Source organism: Bombina bombina, chromosome 4, assembly GCF_027579735.1.
Source record: "Bombina bombina isolate aBomBom1 chromosome 4, aBomBom1.pri, whole genome shotgun sequence".
Classification (NCBI taxonomy): domain Eukaryota; kingdom Metazoa; phylum Chordata; class Amphibia; order Anura; family Bombinatoridae; genus Bombina; species Bombina bombina.
In genome coordinates this window covers 96,048,974-96,070,792 of record NC_069502.1, presented here as the reverse complement: position 1 = coordinate 96,070,792, position 21,819 = coordinate 96,048,974, and the positions used below count along the sequence as shown (strand labels likewise).

At 36.1% G+C, this 21,819-nt stretch overlaps 1 protein-coding gene across 1 annotated transcript in view; it reads right to left on the bottom strand.

The window, feature by feature from the left end:
* PKHD1 (PKHD1 ciliary IPT domain containing fibrocystin/polyductin) overlaps nucleotides 1–21,819 on the bottom strand; it is a 1,710,134-nt gene that overhangs the window by 764,242 nt on the left and 924,073 nt on the right. Inside the window, exon 44 of the mRNA XM_053709557.1 lies at nucleotides 1,788–1,900. Within this exon, the coding sequence (XP_053565532.1) occupies nucleotides 1,788–1,900 (113 nt within the window). The remainder of the gene's footprint in view (nucleotides 1–1,787; nucleotides 1,901–21,819) is intronic.

Sequence of the window (21,819 nt, the reverse complement as noted above, 5' to 3'; positions counted from 1 at the left end):
CAAATATAATGCATAAATATGCACAAAAGTAAAAACATATATTGGTCAACAATCCAATTTATATTCTCATTCTTTCCTTGTGCCATTCCTTTCTCATAGCATGGTAATTTTATATCATGAATGTTGCCTCGTGTCATTAACCATTTGATGTTAGGATATTGTACTCAAACACATGCTATAATGTGCATAATGAATGTAAAGGAGCACTAATTAAAATGTTTTTTGTTTTTATGAAAAAAAGGTTACTTTAAAATGATTTATTTTGATTTTAAAATTAAAAAGCTCACTGACTGATAAAGGGCGCTAATACAGCTCTATTGGTAAACTGTGACATATCCCACAATCATACGGTAAGAACAAAAAATGTGTATTTCATATTTCCATTATACATTAAAAGAAAAGAAAAAATAAAGGTTTCCAGGTAAAAAAAGAGAAACATTTAGGAGTCACAGAGGTAGAGAGGGATACCAATCCGATATTAGGCCACTTGCTTACAATTAATCTAGAATTAAAGGAACAAGATGGTATTCTATAAGGTAGTTTAAATGGATATTTCATTCTGTGCTGAATAAACTGTACCAACTAATCATCTTTGCACGTGGAAGTCAAGGGTTTGCACTGTAATTGTGCAGCTCCTGTGTTAACCTGTAAAATGGTTTTCTATGCTCACTCTAAAGAAGAAATGAATATACATTTGTATATCCTTTATTATTATATCCCCTATTAATATTTTTTTTATAGAAAGATAAGTAAATAGATAGATAATATATAAATAGCAATAATGGGGGGCACCTGTTGGAGGCCCAATGGTGATTTAGGGGAGGAATCAACAAATGTCTGCTAACAAACTAATAATGCTGTCAAAATTTGGCTGAATCAAACAACCCGAGGAAATCATTTTGGATGAGAGGAAATACTTTTTCTCATGACAAACAATTTACCTACAACAAACTTTTTGTCAGTGCTGATGTCAAATCCTGTTTATTTAGTTACTGGAATAATCTCCATTTTAGCTAGGGAGTTACAGTTCGTGAAGGATTCAGTCTCAGATATTAAAAAAAAAATCTAAATATATTTTACTTTAGGGGGCCAATTTATCAAGCTCTGTATGGAACTTGATGCCCCTTGTTTCCGGCGAGCCTTCATGCTTGCCGGAAACAGAAGTTATGAACATAACATGTCCGCCTGCTCTGAGGCCGTGGACAGAAATCAACCCAATCGAATACAAATGGGTTGATTGACACCCCCTGCTAGCGGCCGATTGGATGCAAATCTGCAGGGGGTGGCATTGCACCAGCAGTTCACAAGAACTGCTGGTGTAATTATTAATGCCGACAGCATATGCTGTTGGCATTTATCAATGTGCGGTGGACATGATACGCTACATCATATCATGTCTGCTCGCACTATGTTAAATATACCCCTAGATTTTTATTTTATTTTACTGGTTAATTTAAAAATTCAGGTAAATGTATAAACTAATTGATTTATTTTGGCAGTCCATGTATTCTAATTCAATTTTGGATCTAATTGATTTAGAGAACTTTTTTGCCTGTTGCTGACTTTTAAAAAAATTGGAAGTGTTTACATTTTTATTTAGTACTTTTATATATATATTAGTCTGTGATTTAAAAATCTTTTCTTTTTTTTGTTACTTGTTTTATTATTTCACCTTTTATATCTGTATAACTTACTTTTAGTAGACATGGTTTAGCCTTTTAAAAGAATTTCATGTTATTGGGTTTTGTAATTGTGACATTAATAGCAAATGCATTACACAGACCCACCTCAAGCAGGCTATGGCTTTGTTTTTCTTAAATGACTTCAGAGGTGCTCGAGAGGGTCCATCGGGTGACAGGTGGTATAAGTAACCATATCCAGCAGACCAAACTGTGTTATCCTTTAAAAAGCAAATCAAATACAATTTTATGGGTTTTTTTTTATTTCTTTTCAGATAAACATGAGTTTGTATATTTAAAAATACAACTTACAGATACAGGACCACTCACTGAACATGATAGTGGATATATCGGGATGATGGCTATATGTGGGGAAAGCATTGTGATTGGTGGAGAAGACAAATGGATATTGGCAATTGTATCAATCTAGGTTGCAGACAAAAGGAAATTGGCTGGGAGTAGATCATGTTAATGTCATTTACCTGGTAAAGAATGTAATGGGGAATATGAGATTTATGGTGGAATTGATGATGATACCATGATATTGATAAACAGTGAGCAGAACAAGAGTGGATGGTGGAGTGGATAAGACTATCTAAAATGAAGATTTAAGGTTTGTGTTGTTTTGTTAAAAATACACTGTTGATTGTAACCTTGATAAAGGACCAATTTCGGGACCAAACTTTCGGGCTATGGGCTTAGTGTGCACATACTAAATATTGGGCACAAGAGGTAGCATTTTACATGGCTGTCTATCCAGTAGAGGGTTAACAACACAGCAATATAAAAAATATAAAGTTATACCATTTTAATTACAGGGAGTGCAGAATTATTAGGCAAATGAGTATTTTGACCACATCATCCTCTTTATGCATGTTGTCTTACTCCAAACTGTATAGGCTCGAAAGCCTACTACCAATTAAGCATATTAGGTGATGTGCATCTCTGTAATGAGAAGGGGTGTGGTCTAATGACATCAACACCCTATATCAGGTGTGCATAATTATTAGGCAATTTCCTTTCCTTTGGCAAAATGGGTCAAAAGAAGGACTTGACAGGCTCACAAAAGTAAAAAATAGTGAGATATCTTGCAGAGGGATGCAGCACTCTTAAAATTGCAAAGCTTCTGAAGCGGGATCATTGAACAATCAAGCGTTTCATTCAAAATAGTCAACAGGGTCGCAAGAAGCGTGTGGAAAAACCAAGGCGCAAAATAACTGCCCATGAACTGAGAAAAGTCAAGCGTGCAGCTACCAAGATGCCACTTGCCACCAGTTTTGCCATATTTCAGAGCTGCAACATCACTGGAGTGCCCAAAAGCACAAGGTGTGCAATACTCAGAGACATGGCCAAGGTAAGAAAGGCTGAAAGACTACCACCACTGAACAAGACACACAAGCTGAAACGTCAAGACTGGGCCAAGAAATATCTCAAGACTGATTTTTCTAAGGTTTTATGGATTGATGAAATGAGAGTGAGTCTTGATGGGCCAGATGGATGGGCCCGTGGCTGGATTGGTAAAGGGCAGAGAGCTCCAGTCCGACTCAGATGCCAGCAAGGTGGAGGTGGAGTACTGGTTTGGGCTGGTATCATCAAAGATGAGCTTGTGGGGCCTTTTCGGGTTGAGGATGGAGTCAAGCTCAACTCCCAGTCCTACTGCCAGTTTCTGGAAGACACCTTCTTCAAGAAGTGGTACAGGAAGAAGTCTGCATCCTTCAAGAAAAACATGATTTTCATGCAGGACAATGCTCCATCACACGCGTCCAAGTACTCCACAGCGTGGCTGGCAAGAAAGGGTATAAAAGAAGAAAATCTAATGACATGGCCTCCTTGTTCACCTGATCTGAACCCCATTGAGAACCTGTGGTCCATCATCAAATGTGAGATTTACAAGGAGGGAAAACAGTACACCTCTCTGAACAGTGTCTGGGAGGCTGTGGTTGCTGCTGCACGCAATGTTGATGGTGAACAGATCAAAACACTGACAGAATCCATGGATGGCAGGCTTTTGAGTGTCCTTGCAAAGAAAGGTGGCTATATTGGTCACTGATTTGTTTTTGTTTTGTTTTTGAATGTCAGAAATGTATATTTGTTAATGTTGAGATTTTATATTGGTTTCACTGGTAAAAATAAATAATTGAAATGGGTATATATTTGTTTTTTGTTAAGTTGCCTAATAATTATGCACAGTAATAGTCACCTGCACACACAGATATCCCCCTAAAATAGCTATAACTAAAAACAAACTAAAAACTACTTCCAAAACTATTCAGCTTTGATATTAATGAGTTTCTTGGGTTCATTGAGAACATGGTTGTTGTTCAATAATAAAATTAATCCTCAAAAATACAACTTGCCTAATAATTCTGCACTCCCTGTAGAAATAAAGCTTCCTAGACAGAACGGTATTGCAAATACAGACATCTCCCAAAGATAGAACGTGCAATCCTGCAGACTTAGATTTTCATCATTTGCAGTCATTTTTCATATTCAGTGACATCACAGTAAAAGACTTCATAGTAAGAGATGTCACACAAAATAAAGCGATATGCAAAACAGACTTTAAAAATTGTTAAAGAATAAAAAGAATTCTTTTACTCTAGAATTTCTACCAGTTAACAAAAACAGTCTGATTCACTAGTCAAAATGTATTAAAGTGTCTAATTTAAACAAATAATACATGTGCACATATATTTTCAAAACTTTTACTATTAACAGTCATTAATTCTTCCAAAAATAATTATTTTGCAGGGCTCAGCTGAGTGCTTAAAGATGCATAGAACTGAAGTGATACAAAACTTCCATAGATCTACTATCCTAATAGTCATCAGCAATGCTTCCTAAATTGTCCTGGACTACTAATGACACTCTGAGGGCAGTGGTGCAGGGAAGGAGCTAGGCTGCAGTGAGTAAAAATACTATAAACAAGAGGAGAGACACAGCAAACACTCAATGCAGCTTATCTTACTGTGTGATTATCCACAGCACTGGACTCGGTGAGCTGTTGGGGTCAAATTCATTTTTGTATTATTTAGCCTGACAGTAATTTTCATATTTTTGCTCTGTGTGTAGGAAGTGGTGTTTAAAATTCATGCTACAAGCAGTAAGCTGCAGACAATACAGAGTGCTAAAATATGAAGATTACTGTCAGACTAAATAACGCAAAGATGCAAACAATAATTTATCTACAGTAGTAGCCAAGTAACGACCATCTTTTTACAACAAATCAGCACAGATCCTGTGTGGAGGAGCTGTTTGTAAGTGTTTTTTTCTTCTGATTTCTGGCAATTTAAACATTGATCTCTCAGAGAAGGTGCAGCAAGACATCTCTGCCTAGACCTGCTCTGAGTGCTCAAGCAGAGATTTTACAACAAAATCCAAGGACTGTCCCTGTAAATCAGGGATTGTTGCCAACTATGCCTCCACTCGCACGCCATTGGGCTGCTACAATTTCATATTGTGTTCCAAGCTTATCAGTCACTTTATTAATATTTATGAACAAATGTTTTTCCTGCTTATAAACAACAACCAATATCTTAGCTGCTCATTGACAGCTGGCCCAACAGAGCTTAAAATGTGTATGGGCTGCTGCAATCCCTATCACCACATGTTCCTATTTAGAGCTAGTTTTCTCTTTCCAATATTAAATGTAGCTGTTAAGTTTTAAATACAAGGTTGTGTAATCTATTTAAACACCAATAATATATTCTGCATATTTTTATTATTATTTTTTTTAATCATATTGTTTCTAAGGAATACTTTTTATCTGCCTTGCAGCTAGAGGTTTATATATATATATATATATATATATATATATATATATATATATATATATATTTATACATATATATATCCTATATTATAAAAGGCCAAGTGTTTGTCTGAAGCCGTCATGCCCAGTAGAGACAAACACTTGGCCTTAGATCCCAGCACGCGCACCTCCGTAGTTTAAGCAGTGCACAGCTGAGCATAGACCTTCGCACGCGCACCTCCGCAATTGAAACAGCAGAGAGAGGATCAGATACAACCCGACCTCGCACGCGCACCTCCGCAATTGACACAGCAGGGTGAGGATCAGGTACAGGGGAGAGAGGAGAGAGAGAGGAGAGAGAGGGGAGAGAGGAGAGAGAGAGGAGAGAGAGAGGAGAGAGGAGAGAGAGAGAGAGGAGAGAGAGAGGAGAGAGAGAGGGGAGAGAGGAGAGAGAGAGGAGAGAGAGAGGAGAGAGAGAGGAGAGAGAGGAGAGAGAGAGAGAGAGAGAGAGAGAGAGAGAGAGAGAGAGAGAGAGAGAGAGAGAGAGAGAGAGAGAGAGTACTGTACTGTGCAACATGGCCCGTGTGAACGGGCTTTAGGACTAGTATATATATATATATATTTTGAAAATTTAGGGATATCTTCATATTTTTAGCTTATATGTGTGTGTTTTCACCCTTATTCCTTCTTCTTTAAAATCTAAATATTAATTACATCACTTTGATCCATATCAAACCTGAATTACAACAATATATTTTCCTCTGGATGCTCTAAAAAATGGGCAATAAATGAGGTGTAAGATAAACATATGAGGAAAAAGGTAAAGGGGCATGAATTCAGATAGTACATAATTATAAAAAAATAACTTTTTTTTTTAATCAAAGTTTTTTATTGAGGTATATTAACAGCATACAATCTAGATCATTTTGACACATTTTGAACATAAGTTACCTTTTATACATATGACAATAATACATAGATATCGAAAGAGCATATCAGTACCCCTTCTACCCCATGTCTATTCAATAGAAGAATTCTACATTCAAGTCTCCATCTCACAAATTGTAAAGTAAAATGATCATAAGAACAAGTTACCTCTGTTTTTTTCTATATTTAAACATATTTAACTTTACATAATGGCAACATCCCAAAAAGCTTATACACCTTATATAATGATAATCTAGGTATAGTAAAAAAAAATAGAATGTTGTATCAAACATGTTGTAGTATGTAGGAAATAAAATGATGACTGTAGTACTCCATTATAATAATACTCTGCCTAATAGGGTAACTAGGTTACTGAGAGTAATAGACCACTGTCTAATTTGAAAGATATTGTACTAGATTGGAGGGTATATAATATTAATCTAATGCAAAACTTATGGCAACTAAAATTAGCACAAGTCCCAACCCGCAGTGATACACGGGCCACTCTTGGGTCCTTAAAGTAAATAAATACAGAATATCTGGGATTGAGGACGAGGAGGATCAAGAGCAAATTAACAATTAAAGATTAGCTCTTTAAATATTGAGATATAATTCTTCCCCTGAATCACCTATAACTTGCGAGGGTACTTTTTGCTATGTTGCAAGTAATTATATGGTGAGGCCCAATTTGGTTACTACTTGAGGCTTTCTTATGAGCAAATGCCAGGTATGGTTTAATGTAAGGAATGTAATGCTATCATATAGATGACATCCACTCCGATGAACCCTTTATAAATATCAAGGTGGATGCACATTTCCCAAGTGTATACCCCATATATTCTCTACATACTGGATTTAGATTTATACTGGGCTAAGAAAGCCAATTTTGCATATCCATATAGTGTTAGTCATGCACTTTACATCCGAACCCAACTGGGTGGTAATAGCTTGAACAAATAAACATAATTGGCACACCATAATATTCTATACAGCGAACTACCTTAACACACTTAACTTTATAAATAATAAGTACAAATAACTTGATAAGGCCACCTACTCATATCTTATTTGTACTTTCTGTCTCACCATGTTTAACACTTAAGAAGATCTCACTACAATCACCCCAGCCATGCATCCCCACACATCAATATATAGAGTTCACGCTCTGAGTCTGAAATGTCTGCCTCAAACCAATATAGGAGAAAATTCTAAAGACATAAACCTGCAACTTTGAGAAATAGCAATGACATCAGGTTTTGCCCCTATTATAAGTCCGGAGTACTGTCTTTACTGAAGATGCAGCAAAGGGGCCAAAAGGCAGCAAAAAACTTAACCTACTCCTGTTCTGCTCAAAACAGAGTTTTTCCTTTCTCTTATAGCTAGTTGGAAGACAAGATCCAGCAATACAATAGAAGTTCCGGTTGATCTCGGGTTTAGAGCAGTCCCAGCATAAACATACCGGCTCCGAACAGTGAGAATCCAAGCCTTTAAGACCACCATCTCACCCAAAAATTCCCTCGCATCTCCAGGGCTATTGTGCAGGTGCGGTTTCAGCTGAAACCACGTGGCCCTCTCATACCTCTCCGGCAGATCAGCCGCATCTCCTGTGATCGGAAAGAAGGGCCATGAGCAAATTCCTGAGAGAAACTCTGTCTTCTCCTGCGTGTCTCCTGTAAAGCGATCTAACGCTAGTGGAATTGCTTCTGAATTCACGACCGTCTGGAACCCATCCCCACAACACCCAGGAACCGCCACCTCTGCCCTACTAGATAAGTTGTCTGCGTCTTGTGAATTATGCAGGGTCGATATAAGATCATCAAATCTGGTCTGTATTTGTAGATCCAAGTCAGCCAGTAGAAATATAATTAAATCATATTCTTCCTCCATGGTATTGAAAGAGTATTTTAGTTGCTAGATGTTTGTTGCAGATGAATACTGCGTTTCTCGGTTACAAAGGGAACCGAGGGGGGGAAATGGCATATGTGAATGGCAGCCGCCGCCTGCAGACTCACCCAGTGTGAATTCTGCTTGTGCTATCCAATAAATTATTATATTGAACTGCTCCTTGACTTCTCCTTAGCAGATATGTGAAAATGTGAGTCAAAATGATATATTTGAAAGAAGATACTTATGAAAATGTAATATCCATCAGAGGAACTTTCCGAGTTTGCTTCTGATCACGGCTCTGCTTAAACACGCCCCCCCAAATAACTTTTTAATATACATGCATTATCAAATTTACTTTGTTCTCTTGGTATTGATAGTTGGAGAGCATGCACATATCTTAAGCACTAGGTGTCAGCAGTGTTTGCAACAGCGCTCAGGACATTCACATGACATATGTTGATATGTTATTAACAAAGGATACCGAAGTAACAAAGGTAATATGATTCAATTATGAAAGTTAAACAACTTTCTAGTTAATTTCTCTTATATGATTAGCTTCATTTTCTTGGTATCCTTTGTTGAAAATACATAGGATGGCTCATGAGCAGCAATGCTGGTAGCTAGCTGCTGACTGGTGGCTGCACATATATGCTTCTTGCTATATTTTAAGCTATCTCCCAGTAGTGCATAGCTGCTCCTTTAAAGTGAATGTAAACTTTAATGAATTGAAGGCCAGTATCAAATATTAAGCTTAAAAAGAGGGGCACTTTAATTCATTAAAGTTTACAAAGATGCTTATTTTTAAAAATAGTTACCTTTGCGTTATGGTAAACATAATGCCGATCCTCCGCTTGCAGCTTCTGCTTTCTTTAGCAGAATGATGATGAATCCAGCTTCCTCCAGTCGTTGTGTGCCCCCTTTGGTATCCAGCTCATGGAGCAACACAACAATTGGAGGAAGCCGGATTCGCACACATGCACCCACACACACACCACACTTGCTCACAGACACATACACGCATGCACACACATGCACTCGCACACGTACGCATGCACACAGGCACACACACATATATTCCCTTTAATAGACAGTTTGAAATACTAAAGCTTTTTTACTGCCTAGCCTTCATTGGTATCAGAAGCAGTCCTTACATATGGGAATGAATATAAACTAACCAAACTTTGTCATTTACACGGTGTGTTTGCACATCAGCTCGCTAGCTCTGGGCTGTAGCGCACTCCAAAATTACCTAATGCCATTTTCCAAATTGAAGTTCTACCTGCGGTATTCACTTTGTGCATGCTTCATCACTAAATCAGCTCTTTCATTGAGACACACAACTTCATATTGATAGAGGTTTAGGCAAGCAGAGAATTTGTGAAAAAATCAATTTTGTTCAAAAGTCAATGCATTATTGGGTTTTATGCAAGAAAAAAAATTAGGTTAAAATTACTAATCTATAAATGCCTGAGGATACCTTGGTATGAGCAGCAAATCTCACCTGAACAACTTCAGTAGAATAGGAAAAGAACAGACCTTTACAAGATCAGAAATATTTCCACTAGTCCCAGACCAGTAGAAAACTACTGGGGACAAGCAAGAAACTAGGCTTTTGTCTGCTTTTAACACTAAGTGGACTCGTATTTGTTTTCTCCTGACTAGTATATTGTGCGCGTTTAACATATGTGTGTGTGTATAATATACATATGTGTGTATGTGTATGCGTAATATGATGTGTGTGTGTGTATAATATATATGTGTGTGTGTGTATAATATACATATGTGTGTATGTGTATGCATAATATGATGTGTGTGTGTGTGTATAATATATATGTGTGTGTGTGTAATGTATATATATATATATGTGTGTGTGTGTGTGTGTGTGTAATGTATATATATATATATATATGTGTGTGTGTGTAATGTATATATATATATGTGTGTGTGTGTAATGTATATATATATATGTGTGTGTGTGTGTAAAATATATATGTGTGTGTAATATATATATATATATTCTCTGTGTTATATTAATGTATTATTTTTTTTTTGTAGTTGTTCCTGTTTGGGCCTTGCACCCAAGCCTGTCTGGGGTTAACTGCTTCCTGAGAGTGCTGGTTTGCACCCAGGGCAGTGCATGCTGCAGGGTCATAGGATGTGTACCTGGTCCGGCCTGAGAGTGCTGACCCCACCCGTGTTTTGTATATGTTTGGGGAGATTACATAAGCCTTTGCACCCTCCACTTTTTCACAGTTGCTTTTTTTCACAGTTGTTTGATTGTGAACCTGCATTGTGTGGATGCTTAGGGACCCAGGTTTTTTTGGAAGAGACCTTGACGAGGTACCTGGGCTTTTCCCATTTGGCCAGATGCAGTAACTAACTCTTCCATTGCTGCTTTTTATCTTAGTTGAGAGCTTGTGAGGGAGTGCTGGATTATTTCTGTGTGTTATATTAATGTATTATTTTATTTGTACTTTTCCCTGTTTGGGCCTTGCACCCAGGCCTGTCTGGGGTTAACTGCCTGTGGCTCTGTTGACAGTGCAGCTTCCTGAGATTGCTGGTTTACACCCAGGGCTGTGCATGTTGCAGGGTCATAGGATGTGTACCCGGTCCGGACTGAGAGTGCTGACCCCACCTGTGTTTTGTATATATATACATATATATATACTGTATATATATATATATATATATATATATATATATATATATATATATATATATATATATATATATAGTAAATCAAGGAAAAAGGTCCGGACAGGGAGCTCAAAGCAAAATTGTAACTTTATTAGCACTAAATAAAAGCTTCTAAGATATGTGTATCAGACAATGGCTATAATGAACAGCAAGAAAGGGGCTGTGGTGGGCGTCTGACGCGTTTCAGCTCCTTTAGAGCCTTAATCATAGACAGAATACTGCCCTAATGCCCTACTCAAAATAATATAGACTATGCTATCTTGCTATTGGATGGCCAGACCCACCTGTGTTACTTATGGGTGTATACCTATTAAGATAGACTGCCTGTGTATGGCTGAATACCTTATAATATAATATTCTGGATAATTAAGCTAATCGCATTAAATACTGAATTTATGCTAGATTTTACTTGAGGTCATACTTATTAACAGTTTGTTATAGCGATAACTGTATTCTGCTGTCCCTAATTCTAATTTGAATGAAATACGGGCTTTTTTTTGTATTTGTTATCCTCAATACATGTATAGGTGTTAAAATATTAGAGTAGCTTAAAGGTGAGTTTGTGGTGGCCTCAACATGAAGAAAAGTTGGTCAACAAGAGGGCATGTAACCATTGACAACAACACTCTTAATATTGAATTTCCTTATATCTGTATTAACTGTGTATCTTTACAGAACCAAGTGTTGTTGTATAGCAATTGAACAATGCCCTTGTGTTGGTCAACCTTATTTGATTAGGGGAACAAATATGCGGACAAATTGAAGAAAAGAGAAACAATGTTAGTTTACTTGCAGAAGATTAAATATTTACATTGGTATATTATGATACTTATGTGCGGAACAAAACTTTTTTGTCTCTTTAACTTATTTCGATACTGCAATTTAATTTATAATTTATAGAGAGAGAGAGAGAGAGAGAGAGAGAGAGAGAGAGTAGGGATGGGCGAATGTGTTTATATTCAAATTCGAATGTTAGAACAAACATTATTATAGAAATTCGATTTACATAATAGAATGTTGAAAAGAACGAATATTCTTAAAAATTCGATTTCCGAATGTTATTTACAGTTTTCGAATGTCACATGTCAATAAAAAAGGATATAAAAAATTATATAAAAAAGGAATGGAAGGGAGCTCTACAAGCTTAATAGGGTGAAAGCTACTGATCTTGTGTGCATAGATGCAAAATGTAAAGGTACATAAAAAACAATTTAATAAAAAATATATATATAAAAGAATAATACAATGACCGCAGTCTAAGAATTAAGACGTTAAAAGTAACATGGATCCATGATACATATAGAGTGGCTAAAATACAATGATTAGTCTATCGATAAATGCTAACACAAAGCTAAACATATAATTAGGAAATCAGAGATACAGTATTGGTACAGAACACATGAGTGTTAGAATGCAAGGTATAGCAACAGGTTGTAACAACAAGTGAAACAATAAAAAATAGTTTGTAACAACAAGTGAAACAATAAAAAAAAAAAAAAAAAAAAAAAAAAAAAAAGTACTCAAAAAGTGTTCAAAAAATGTCTCTAGGTCCCAATAGTGAAAATAGTAATAAAAATCAAATCCTCAAGATGTTCAATTATATCCAAACAGTGGTGGGAAATCCAAAGTCTGCGAAGTGGTATTCAACAAAATTAATGTGAAAAAGTCAAAGTGGATGAAATTGTGAAAAAAACGGCATACAGAAAAAGGGAAAAATGTGTAAAATGTGAAGTTAGCTGTAGATCCTGCGTTATCCAAACTGAAAAAGTCAAATGTGGTGTTGAAAAATGTGTATCCAAATGAAGAAAAAGGTGCTGGTAAAAAGTAGTACCAGTAGAAAGTGTTGGTGATGATGGAAAATTACAGGTAAAACATAGTAGAAGCTTCTAACCTGTAAGTAAAACAAACAAACAATAGTGCAATAAAGTTTTTACACTTTAAAGATAAAAGGGAATAAGCTTACCAGTATGTCTGTGTCAACGCATTTCGGCCTATACCAAGGCCTTTCTCAAGACTTTTCTCAAGGCCTTATATCAGAGCGCCAACCGTAGAAGGCAGGGTCTTAAATACACCAAAAACTACTTCACAAATGTATTTTAGTGTATTTATTACAACACAATCAAAACAATAATAAACTGTTAACTTTCCAACTATGTTTGTGTGTGTCTTGTGATACAATGAGACCAGTATTAATGGAGCCCGATATTGTACTTAAACAGCATTGATTGCTAAAATTGACAAACAATTTATTAAAAAATCACAATCCTCAGGATATTAAAAACAAAATTACGTTTTAAAAGTTAAAAACAATCTTAATGTCCCTCATGGATCCATGTTAACAGTCTAGTAATTGTTCCAACCATTCATTGGAGCCGATACACTCAATATTGGAGCTTTTTGACACCAATAACTGCCTGTAAGCAGATTTAAAACTTCTGATGGTGTGTGTATGAAACACAAATAAACAAATGAATATAGAATAACTATATAAATGAATAAAAAAGTAGTTTGTGCCGTGTTTCAGTGATGCATATAATTGCTGTGCAAATTCAAAAGGTTAGAAACTTGCAGTATTAAAATGTCTCCTAAAAAACAATACACAACCTGATTTGGAAATTCTTCCAAAAACGTGATAAAAGAATATTTTTCAAAAAACGTGTAAAAAGAACAAAGTCATTTACATGACTTGGTTCTTTTTACACGTTTTTTGAAAAATATTCTTTTATCACGTTTTTGGAAGAATTTCCAAATCAGGTTGTGTATTGTTTTTTAGGAGACATTTACTGCAATATTTTTTCACCACATCACATGACTTTGTTCTTTTTACACGTTTTTTGAAAAATATTCTTTTATCACGTTTTTGGAAGAATTTCCAAATCAGGTTGTGTATTGTTTTTTAGGAGACATTTTAATACCGCAAGTTTCTAACTTTTTGAATTTGCACAGCAATTATATGCATCACTGAAACACGGCACAAACTACTTTTTTATTCATTTATATAGTTATTCTATATTCATTTGTTTATTTGTGTTTCATACCGCTGCACAAGGATCTAGGATCCGGTTTTAAGGGGATTTCATTCAGTTAATCCGGATTGATTATGAGTGTAAGGTGCCATTGAGAGTTTAACCACACTCTGTTCCCCATCCACTTAACCTGTAACAAGGTATTGTTTGTGGTATACTGGTTATCCCACTTAATGCTTTGATAAAGTGAGCTTTTCAACAGACCATCAGAAGTTTTAAATGTGCTTACAGGCAGTTATTGGTGTCAAAAAGCTCCAATATTGAGTGTATCGGCTCCAATGAATGGTTGGAATAATTACTAGACTGTTAACATGGATCCATGAGGGACATTAAGATTGTTTTTAACTTTTAAAAAGTAATTTTGTTTTTAATATCCTGAGGATTGTGATTTTTTAATAAATTGTTTGTCAATTTTAGCAATCAATGCTGTTTAAGTACAATATTGGGCTCCATTAATACTGGTCTCATTGTATCACAAGACACACACAAACATAGTTGGAAAGTTAACCGTTTATTATTGTTTTGATTGTGTTGTAATAAATACACTAAAATACATTTGTGAAGTAGTTTTTGGTGTATTTAAGACCCTGCCTTCTACGGTTGGCGCTCTGATATAATTCTGAGACTTTTTCACATTAATTTTGTTGAATACCACTTTGCAGACTTTGGATTTCCCACCACTGTTTGGATATATTTGAACATCTTGAGGATTTGATTTTTATTACTATTTTCACTATTGGGACCTAGAGACATTTTTTGAACACTTTTTGAGTACTTTTTTTATTATTTTTTATTTTTTTTATTGTTTCACTTGTTGTTACAAACTATTTTTTATTGTTTCACTTGTTGTTACAACCTGTTGCTATACCTTGCATTCTAACACTCATGTGTTCTGTACCAATACTGTATCTCTGATTTCCTAATTATATGTTTAGCTTTGTGTTAGCATTTATCGATAGACTAATCATTGTATTTTAGCCACACTATATGTATTATGGATCCATGTTACTTTTAACGTCTTAATTCTTAGACTGCGGTCATTGTATTATTCTTTTATATATATATATATTTTTATTAAATTGTTTTTTATGTACCTTTACATTTTGCATCTATGCACACAAGATCAGTAGCTTTCCCCCTATTAAAGGGACACTATACCCAAACATTTTCTTTCATGATTAAGGTAGAGAATAAAATTTTAAACAACATTCCAATTTACTTCTATTACCTAATTTGCTTTATTCTTTAGATATACTTTAATGAAGAAATAGCAATGCACACGGTGAACCAATCACAGGAAGCATCTATGTGCAGCTACCAATCAGCAGCTACTAAGCATATCTAGATATGCTTTTCAGCAAATAATATCAAGAGAATGAAGCAAATTAGATAATTGAAGTAAATTAGAAAGTTGTTTATAATTGTATGCTCTTTCTATATCATGAAAGAAAAAATTTGGGTAACATGTCCCTTTAAGCTTGTAGCGCTCCCTTCCATTCCTTTTTTATATACTGTTTCTCTCAGTCCGCTAGGGGACTGCATTGGAGGAGAGCTTTGGGACTCTATAGCGCTTGGTTTACTACATCCTACATTGAATGTCACATGTCACACAAATTTGAATGTCACTTCAAAATCGAATATTACATTTATAAAACACAATTGTAGACCAGAAACACTATTTCGAATGTCAAATTTGAATCGAATATCACATTCAAATCGAATATCACATTCGAATTTGAATATTACATTTATAAAACACAGTATTAGACTAGAAATACTATTTTGAATTTGAATGTCACATTCGAATCGAATATTACATTTGAATCAAATATAACACTTATTAAACACAGTTGTAAACTAGAAATACTATTTTGAATTTGAATGTCACATTCGAATTCGAATGTCACATTCAAATTCGAATGTCACATTCGAATTCGAATATTACATTTAAAAATCACAGTATAGACTAGAAATACTATTTCGAATTTGAATGTGACATTCGAATTCGAATGCCACATTCGAATTCGAATGCCACATTCGAATTCGAATATTACATTTAAAACACAATATTAGACTAGAAATACTATTTCATATTCGAATGTGACATTCAAATTTAGCATTCAAATTCGAATATTACATTTATTAAACACAGTTGTAGACTAGAAATACTATTTTGAATTTGAATGTCACATTCAAATTCGAATATTACTTTTCAAAATTGAATAAATACATAGCTAAACATTCTATTATTCGAACAAATATTTTCAAATTTGATTGAAATTTTTTAATGATAATTCAAAAATAGAATGTTAGAATGTCATATAAACATTTGAAATTCGATTTGAACGAACACATGTATCAAAATTCGTTTTAAATTTGGAATTTTTAGAAACATTCGCCCATCCTTAATATACAGTCATGGCCAAAAATATTGGCACCCCTGCATTTCTGTCAAATAATGCACCACTTCGGCCAGAAAAGTGTTTCAATTACAAATGTTTAGGCATTCTCATGTTTATTTATTTTGTTTGTATTGCTATGACACAAAAAAGTAAGGAGAAAAAAGCCAAATCTGACACATTCCTCAAAAACCCCAAAAATGGTCTGGACAAAAATATTGTCACCTTCTCAAAATTGTAAGAAATAATTGCATTCCAATGTTGTGATGCTTCTGTAATTTGTAATTAAACTCACCTATATCAATTAACAGGTGCTGACAATATAGAAATTGCGGTCTCCGTCAGAGGTCATGTGCCTTACAACAGGACAATGACTCAAACACACGTCAAAAATAAGCCAGAAATGGTTTAAGACAAAGCGCTGAAGAATACTGAACTGGCCAGAAATTAGTCCAGATCTCAATTCCATAGACCACCTGTGGAGAGATCTCAAAACAGCATTTGGGAAACAAAAAAAGAGTGGTCCTAAATTCCAGTAGAGAGGTGAAAGAAACTCATTGATGGTTACAGGAAGCGGGCGTGCTACGAAATATTAAATTGAAGGTGCCAATAATTTTGTCCAGTCAATGGTTTGGAGTTTTGTGTGGAATATGTCAGATTTGGCTTTTTTCTATACTTTTTTTGTGTCATACCAATAAAAACAAAAGAAATAAACATGAGAATGCCTAAACATTTGTAATAACAACACTTTTCTGGGCGAAGTGGTACATTATCTCAAAGAAATGCAGGGGTGCAAATATTTTTGTTCATGACTATATATATATACTGTATAAAGAGGCAGCTTCTTGGGTGGTAACTATCCATAGAACAAGCTATTATGCTATTGTTCGTTCCCAGGTTGAGCGCTTCTCTCTTTTTATTTATGCAAATTATGACACTTAGGGAAGTCTCCCTAAGTGTGATGCGGGAATCCAGACGTGGACCCGTTGCTCAGTGTGCCTAGAGGAATATGGCTGCACCTCACTGACGAGGCCAACAATAGGCCAAAACGTACATCTGGGGTTTTGCCGTTTCTCTCGTTCAGAGAGGGATTGCCTGGTATTTCGGGGCTGGACTGCACTGTTAAGTCAGGATCAGACTGATATGCTACAGGAAAGTTCTTCTCTGTGAAAGGCACATATTTAGCAAAAAGAGGCTGCTTATTGGGTGGTAACTAGCCATAGAACTAGCTATTATGCTATTGTTCATTCCCAGGTTGAGCGCTTCTCTCTTTTTATTTATGCAAATTATGACACTTAGGGAAGTCTCCCTAAGTGTGATGCGGGAATTCAGACGTGGACCCGTTGCTCAGTGTGCCTAGAAGGATATGGCTGCACCTCACTGACGAGGCCCACAATAGGCCGAAACGTACATCTGGGGTTTTGCCGTTTCTCTCGTTCAGAGAGGGATTGCCTGGTATTTTGGGGCTGGACTGCACTGTTAAGTCAGGATCAGACTGATATGCTACAGGAAAGTTCTTCTCTGTGAAAGGCACATATTGAGCAAAAAGAGGCTGCTTCTAAGGTGGTAACTAGCCATAGAACTAGCTATTATGCTATTGTTCGTTCCCAGGTTGAGCGCTTCTCTCTTTTTATTTATACAAATTATGTCACTTAGGGAAGTCTCCCTAAGTGTGATGTGGGAATCCAGACATGGACCCGTTGCTCAGTGTGCCTAGAGGGAAATGTCTGCACCTCACTGATGAGGCCCACAATAGGCCGAAAACGTACATCTGGGGTTTTGCCGTTTCTCTCGTTCAGAGAGGGATTGCTTGTATTTCGGGGCTGGACTGGACTGCACTGTTGTCAGGATCAGACTGATATACTACAGGAAAGTTCTTCTCTGTGAAAGGCACATGATGAGTAAAAAGAGGCTGCTTCTTGGGTGGTAACTAGCCATAGAACAAGCTATTATGCTATTGTTCGTTCCCAGGTTGAGCGCTTCTCTCTTTTTATTTATATATCCAAAAAACGAATGCACTCTCAGGACTTGCACAAAAAACAATCAATTTTAATTTAACATTTTTGGAGAGATCCTCTACTTCATCAGCATGTCAAACATATGTAAAAACACTCGTATATAGTGATATTAAACATATTCAGTACCTGTGTAACACTCAGTGGTGTTATATAATCTGAGTTTGGTCCCTAATTAGGGTTCTCATATTTTTGGAATCTTATAGTATCTGACTAAGTATTAATTGTGGATTCTGGTTATAAAGTTTTGTTTGTCTAAGTCCTATATCCTTACTTACTGTTTGTGGTAAATAGTGATTTGAAAAGATCTTGATAAAGGCCCCAGGCTGAAACGCATAGAGATTGCTTACAGATATCCAATATTCACTGAAACTATACCCCAGCTGGTGAGAGGCATTTTTGTGTTCGTGCTGGCTAGGGCAGGTACATCGAGCTGTATCCTAAAATAGGAGTAGACTCCATATGTATAATTCCTGCCCCAGGACCCAGTAACCGTTCCAGTCTTAATCACAAGCTAAGGGTAATATCGATACGAAGGAAAGTATAATAACAAGCTTTTGAAAAAACCTCAAGGATCACAATCTGACCCGGATACAAAACCTAGAGCAACACGGCTCAGGAGAAGAAACAGAGTTATTCCACAACCAACTGACCGGCCGGTCATACATTTGGACTGAGGATTTCTGGACACGGGCATTGTATCAAGGTTACCCTAAGTAATAGACATTTTAAAACAGATCACTGTCATAAGGGAATTGTAGCAAAATCTGTGAATAAGATTACATACCACTGTGAAAATTATGTTTGTAAAACAAAGTTGTAACCAATCTTAAAGATTTTTAATTACTATATGTCTGCAATTACACTACAAAACAGATATAGAGTTAATTATACACCCCAAAAAACCCTGTTTGCAACATTATATTAATACAAATCACGAGAGAGACACAGACACGATCACGTGATACATCCCTGTGAAACAAAGTAACAAACTGTTTTAAATGTAACGTCACAATTTTAAGTTTTTTACTTAATTACAAGTGGAGCAATAATACACCAGATAGTTGGTAATTGTACCACATTTGTATAAATTTAAAATGATGTTTTAAAAATATATCTAGATGCCGGCATCAATCTGTTATATTCTATATTATATACAAATTATTGCTAGTACTTTTTCTGTGCAGGAATAAATCTATATATTTTTTACTAGAAACTTTAGAATAAGTTCTCTAATTCATTTTTTATTTTTCTCTTTGTAAGTTTATTTTTTATTGGCACGTTTTAAGATAAATACATCTTTTCAAATCACTATTTACCACAAACAGTAAGTAAGATTATAGGACTTAGACAAACAAAACTTTATAACCAGAATCCACAATTAATACTTAGTCAGATACTATAAGATTCCAAAAATATGAGAACCCTAATTAGGGACCAAACCCAGATTATATAAGATCATATAGAGAATCTTGAAAATACATATACCAACTCTACATATTTTTTAAGACTCGCAGCTGAATAATCGCTATCCCACCCCCCACCCCCTTTATTTTGTTTCTGTTTTCCATTAAGGTGATATCTTCTCGAGGTTACATCACCTTTTGGATTAGCCAAGAGTCTGAGTGTAGAATCTCTGTATTACTCTCCCTTTTCACAGTAACACTCAGTGGTGCCAAAGTGCTGTGCTGGAATGCAACCGATGCGTTCCACTAAGTTGTGAAAATGAAGTTATCATACATAACTTTCAGTGAAAAGCAAAATTACAATCAACATGATCTATTTCATTAAGTGAATCTAGACAATTTCAGTAAGCATAACATATTTAAACACATACAAAAAATGACCCTGATGTGAATATAGCATTGTGTGGATATGTACAAACAGTTAGCGTGTGATCCCCACAGCTGATCAGTACATCAACTAGTCTCTTTATATGTAGAGTAGTCATGATGTACAGCAATCTTGTGTCTGCCTACATTTGCTGGTTTATGTGACATACTCTAAGTGCTAAGCATAATAGATTGTGATACCAAGAACTTATTTCACGTAAAGCGAGTATCACTTCCTAACATGTAGATCCTTGAGTCTGATAGGCTATGAGTGCACAGAGTGCCATGGAGTAGTCATACGCACCCCGGCTGGTGCATAGACCATTGCTATGGATACGGGGCTACCTTGTTTACTATACTGCAATGTCCCCATAGTTTGCGCTGCACCTCGGATTCCAGTGTATAGTGCATACAACCTCTGTTAGTTATTTATGGCCTTAGTGTAGTCCATTTTAACTCGCTTGTAGTCCATTTTAACTCGCTTGTAGTCCATTTTAACTCGCTTGACACTTAGGGAAGTCTCCCTAAGTGTGATGCGGGAATTCAGACGTGGACCCGTTGCTCAGTGTGCCTAGAGGGATATGGCTGCACCTCACTGACGAGGCCCACAATTGGCCGAAACGTACATCTGGGGTTTTGCCGTTTCTCTCGTTCAGAGAGGGATTGCCTGGTATTTTGGGGCTGGACTGCACTGTTAAGTCAGGATCAGACTGATATGCTACAGGAAAGTTCTTCTCTGTGAAAGGCACATATTGAGCAAAAAGAGGCTGCTTCTAAGGTGGTAACTAGCCATAGAACTAGCTATTATGCTATTGTTCGTTCCCAGGTTGAGCGCTTCTCTCTTTTTATTTATACAAATTATGTCACTTAGGGAAGTCTCCCTAAGTGTGATGTGGGAATCCAGACATGGACCCGTTGCTCAGTGTGCCTAGAGGGAAATGTCTGCACCTCACTGATGAGGCCCACAATAGGCCGAAAACGTACATCTGGGGTTTTGCCGTTTCTCTCGTTCAGAGAGGGATTGCTTGTATTTCGGGGCTGGACTGGACTGCACTGTTGTCAGGATCAGACTGATATACTACAGGAAAGTTCTTCTCTGTGAAAGGCACATGATGAGTAAAAAGAGGCTGCTTCTTGGGTGGTAACTAGCCATAGAACAAGCTATTATGCTATTGTTCGTTCCCAGGTTGAGCGCTTCTCTCTTTTTATTTATATATCCAAAAAACGAATGCACTCTCAGGACTTGCACAAAAACCAATCAATTTTAATTTAACATTTTTGGAGAGATCCTCTACTTCATCAGCATGTCAAACATATGTAAAAACACTCGTATATAGTGATATTAAACATATTCAGTACCTGTGTAACACTCAGTGGTGTTATATAATCTGAGTTTGGTCCCTAATTAGGGTTCTCATATTATTGGAATCTTATAGTATCTGACTAAGTATTAATTGTGGATTCTGGTTATAAAGTTTTGTTTGTCTAAGTCCTATAACCTTACTTACTGTTTGTGGTAAATAGTGATTTGAAAAGATCTTGATAAAGGCCCCAGGCTGAAACGCATAGAGATTGCTTACAGATATCCGATATTCACTGAAACTAT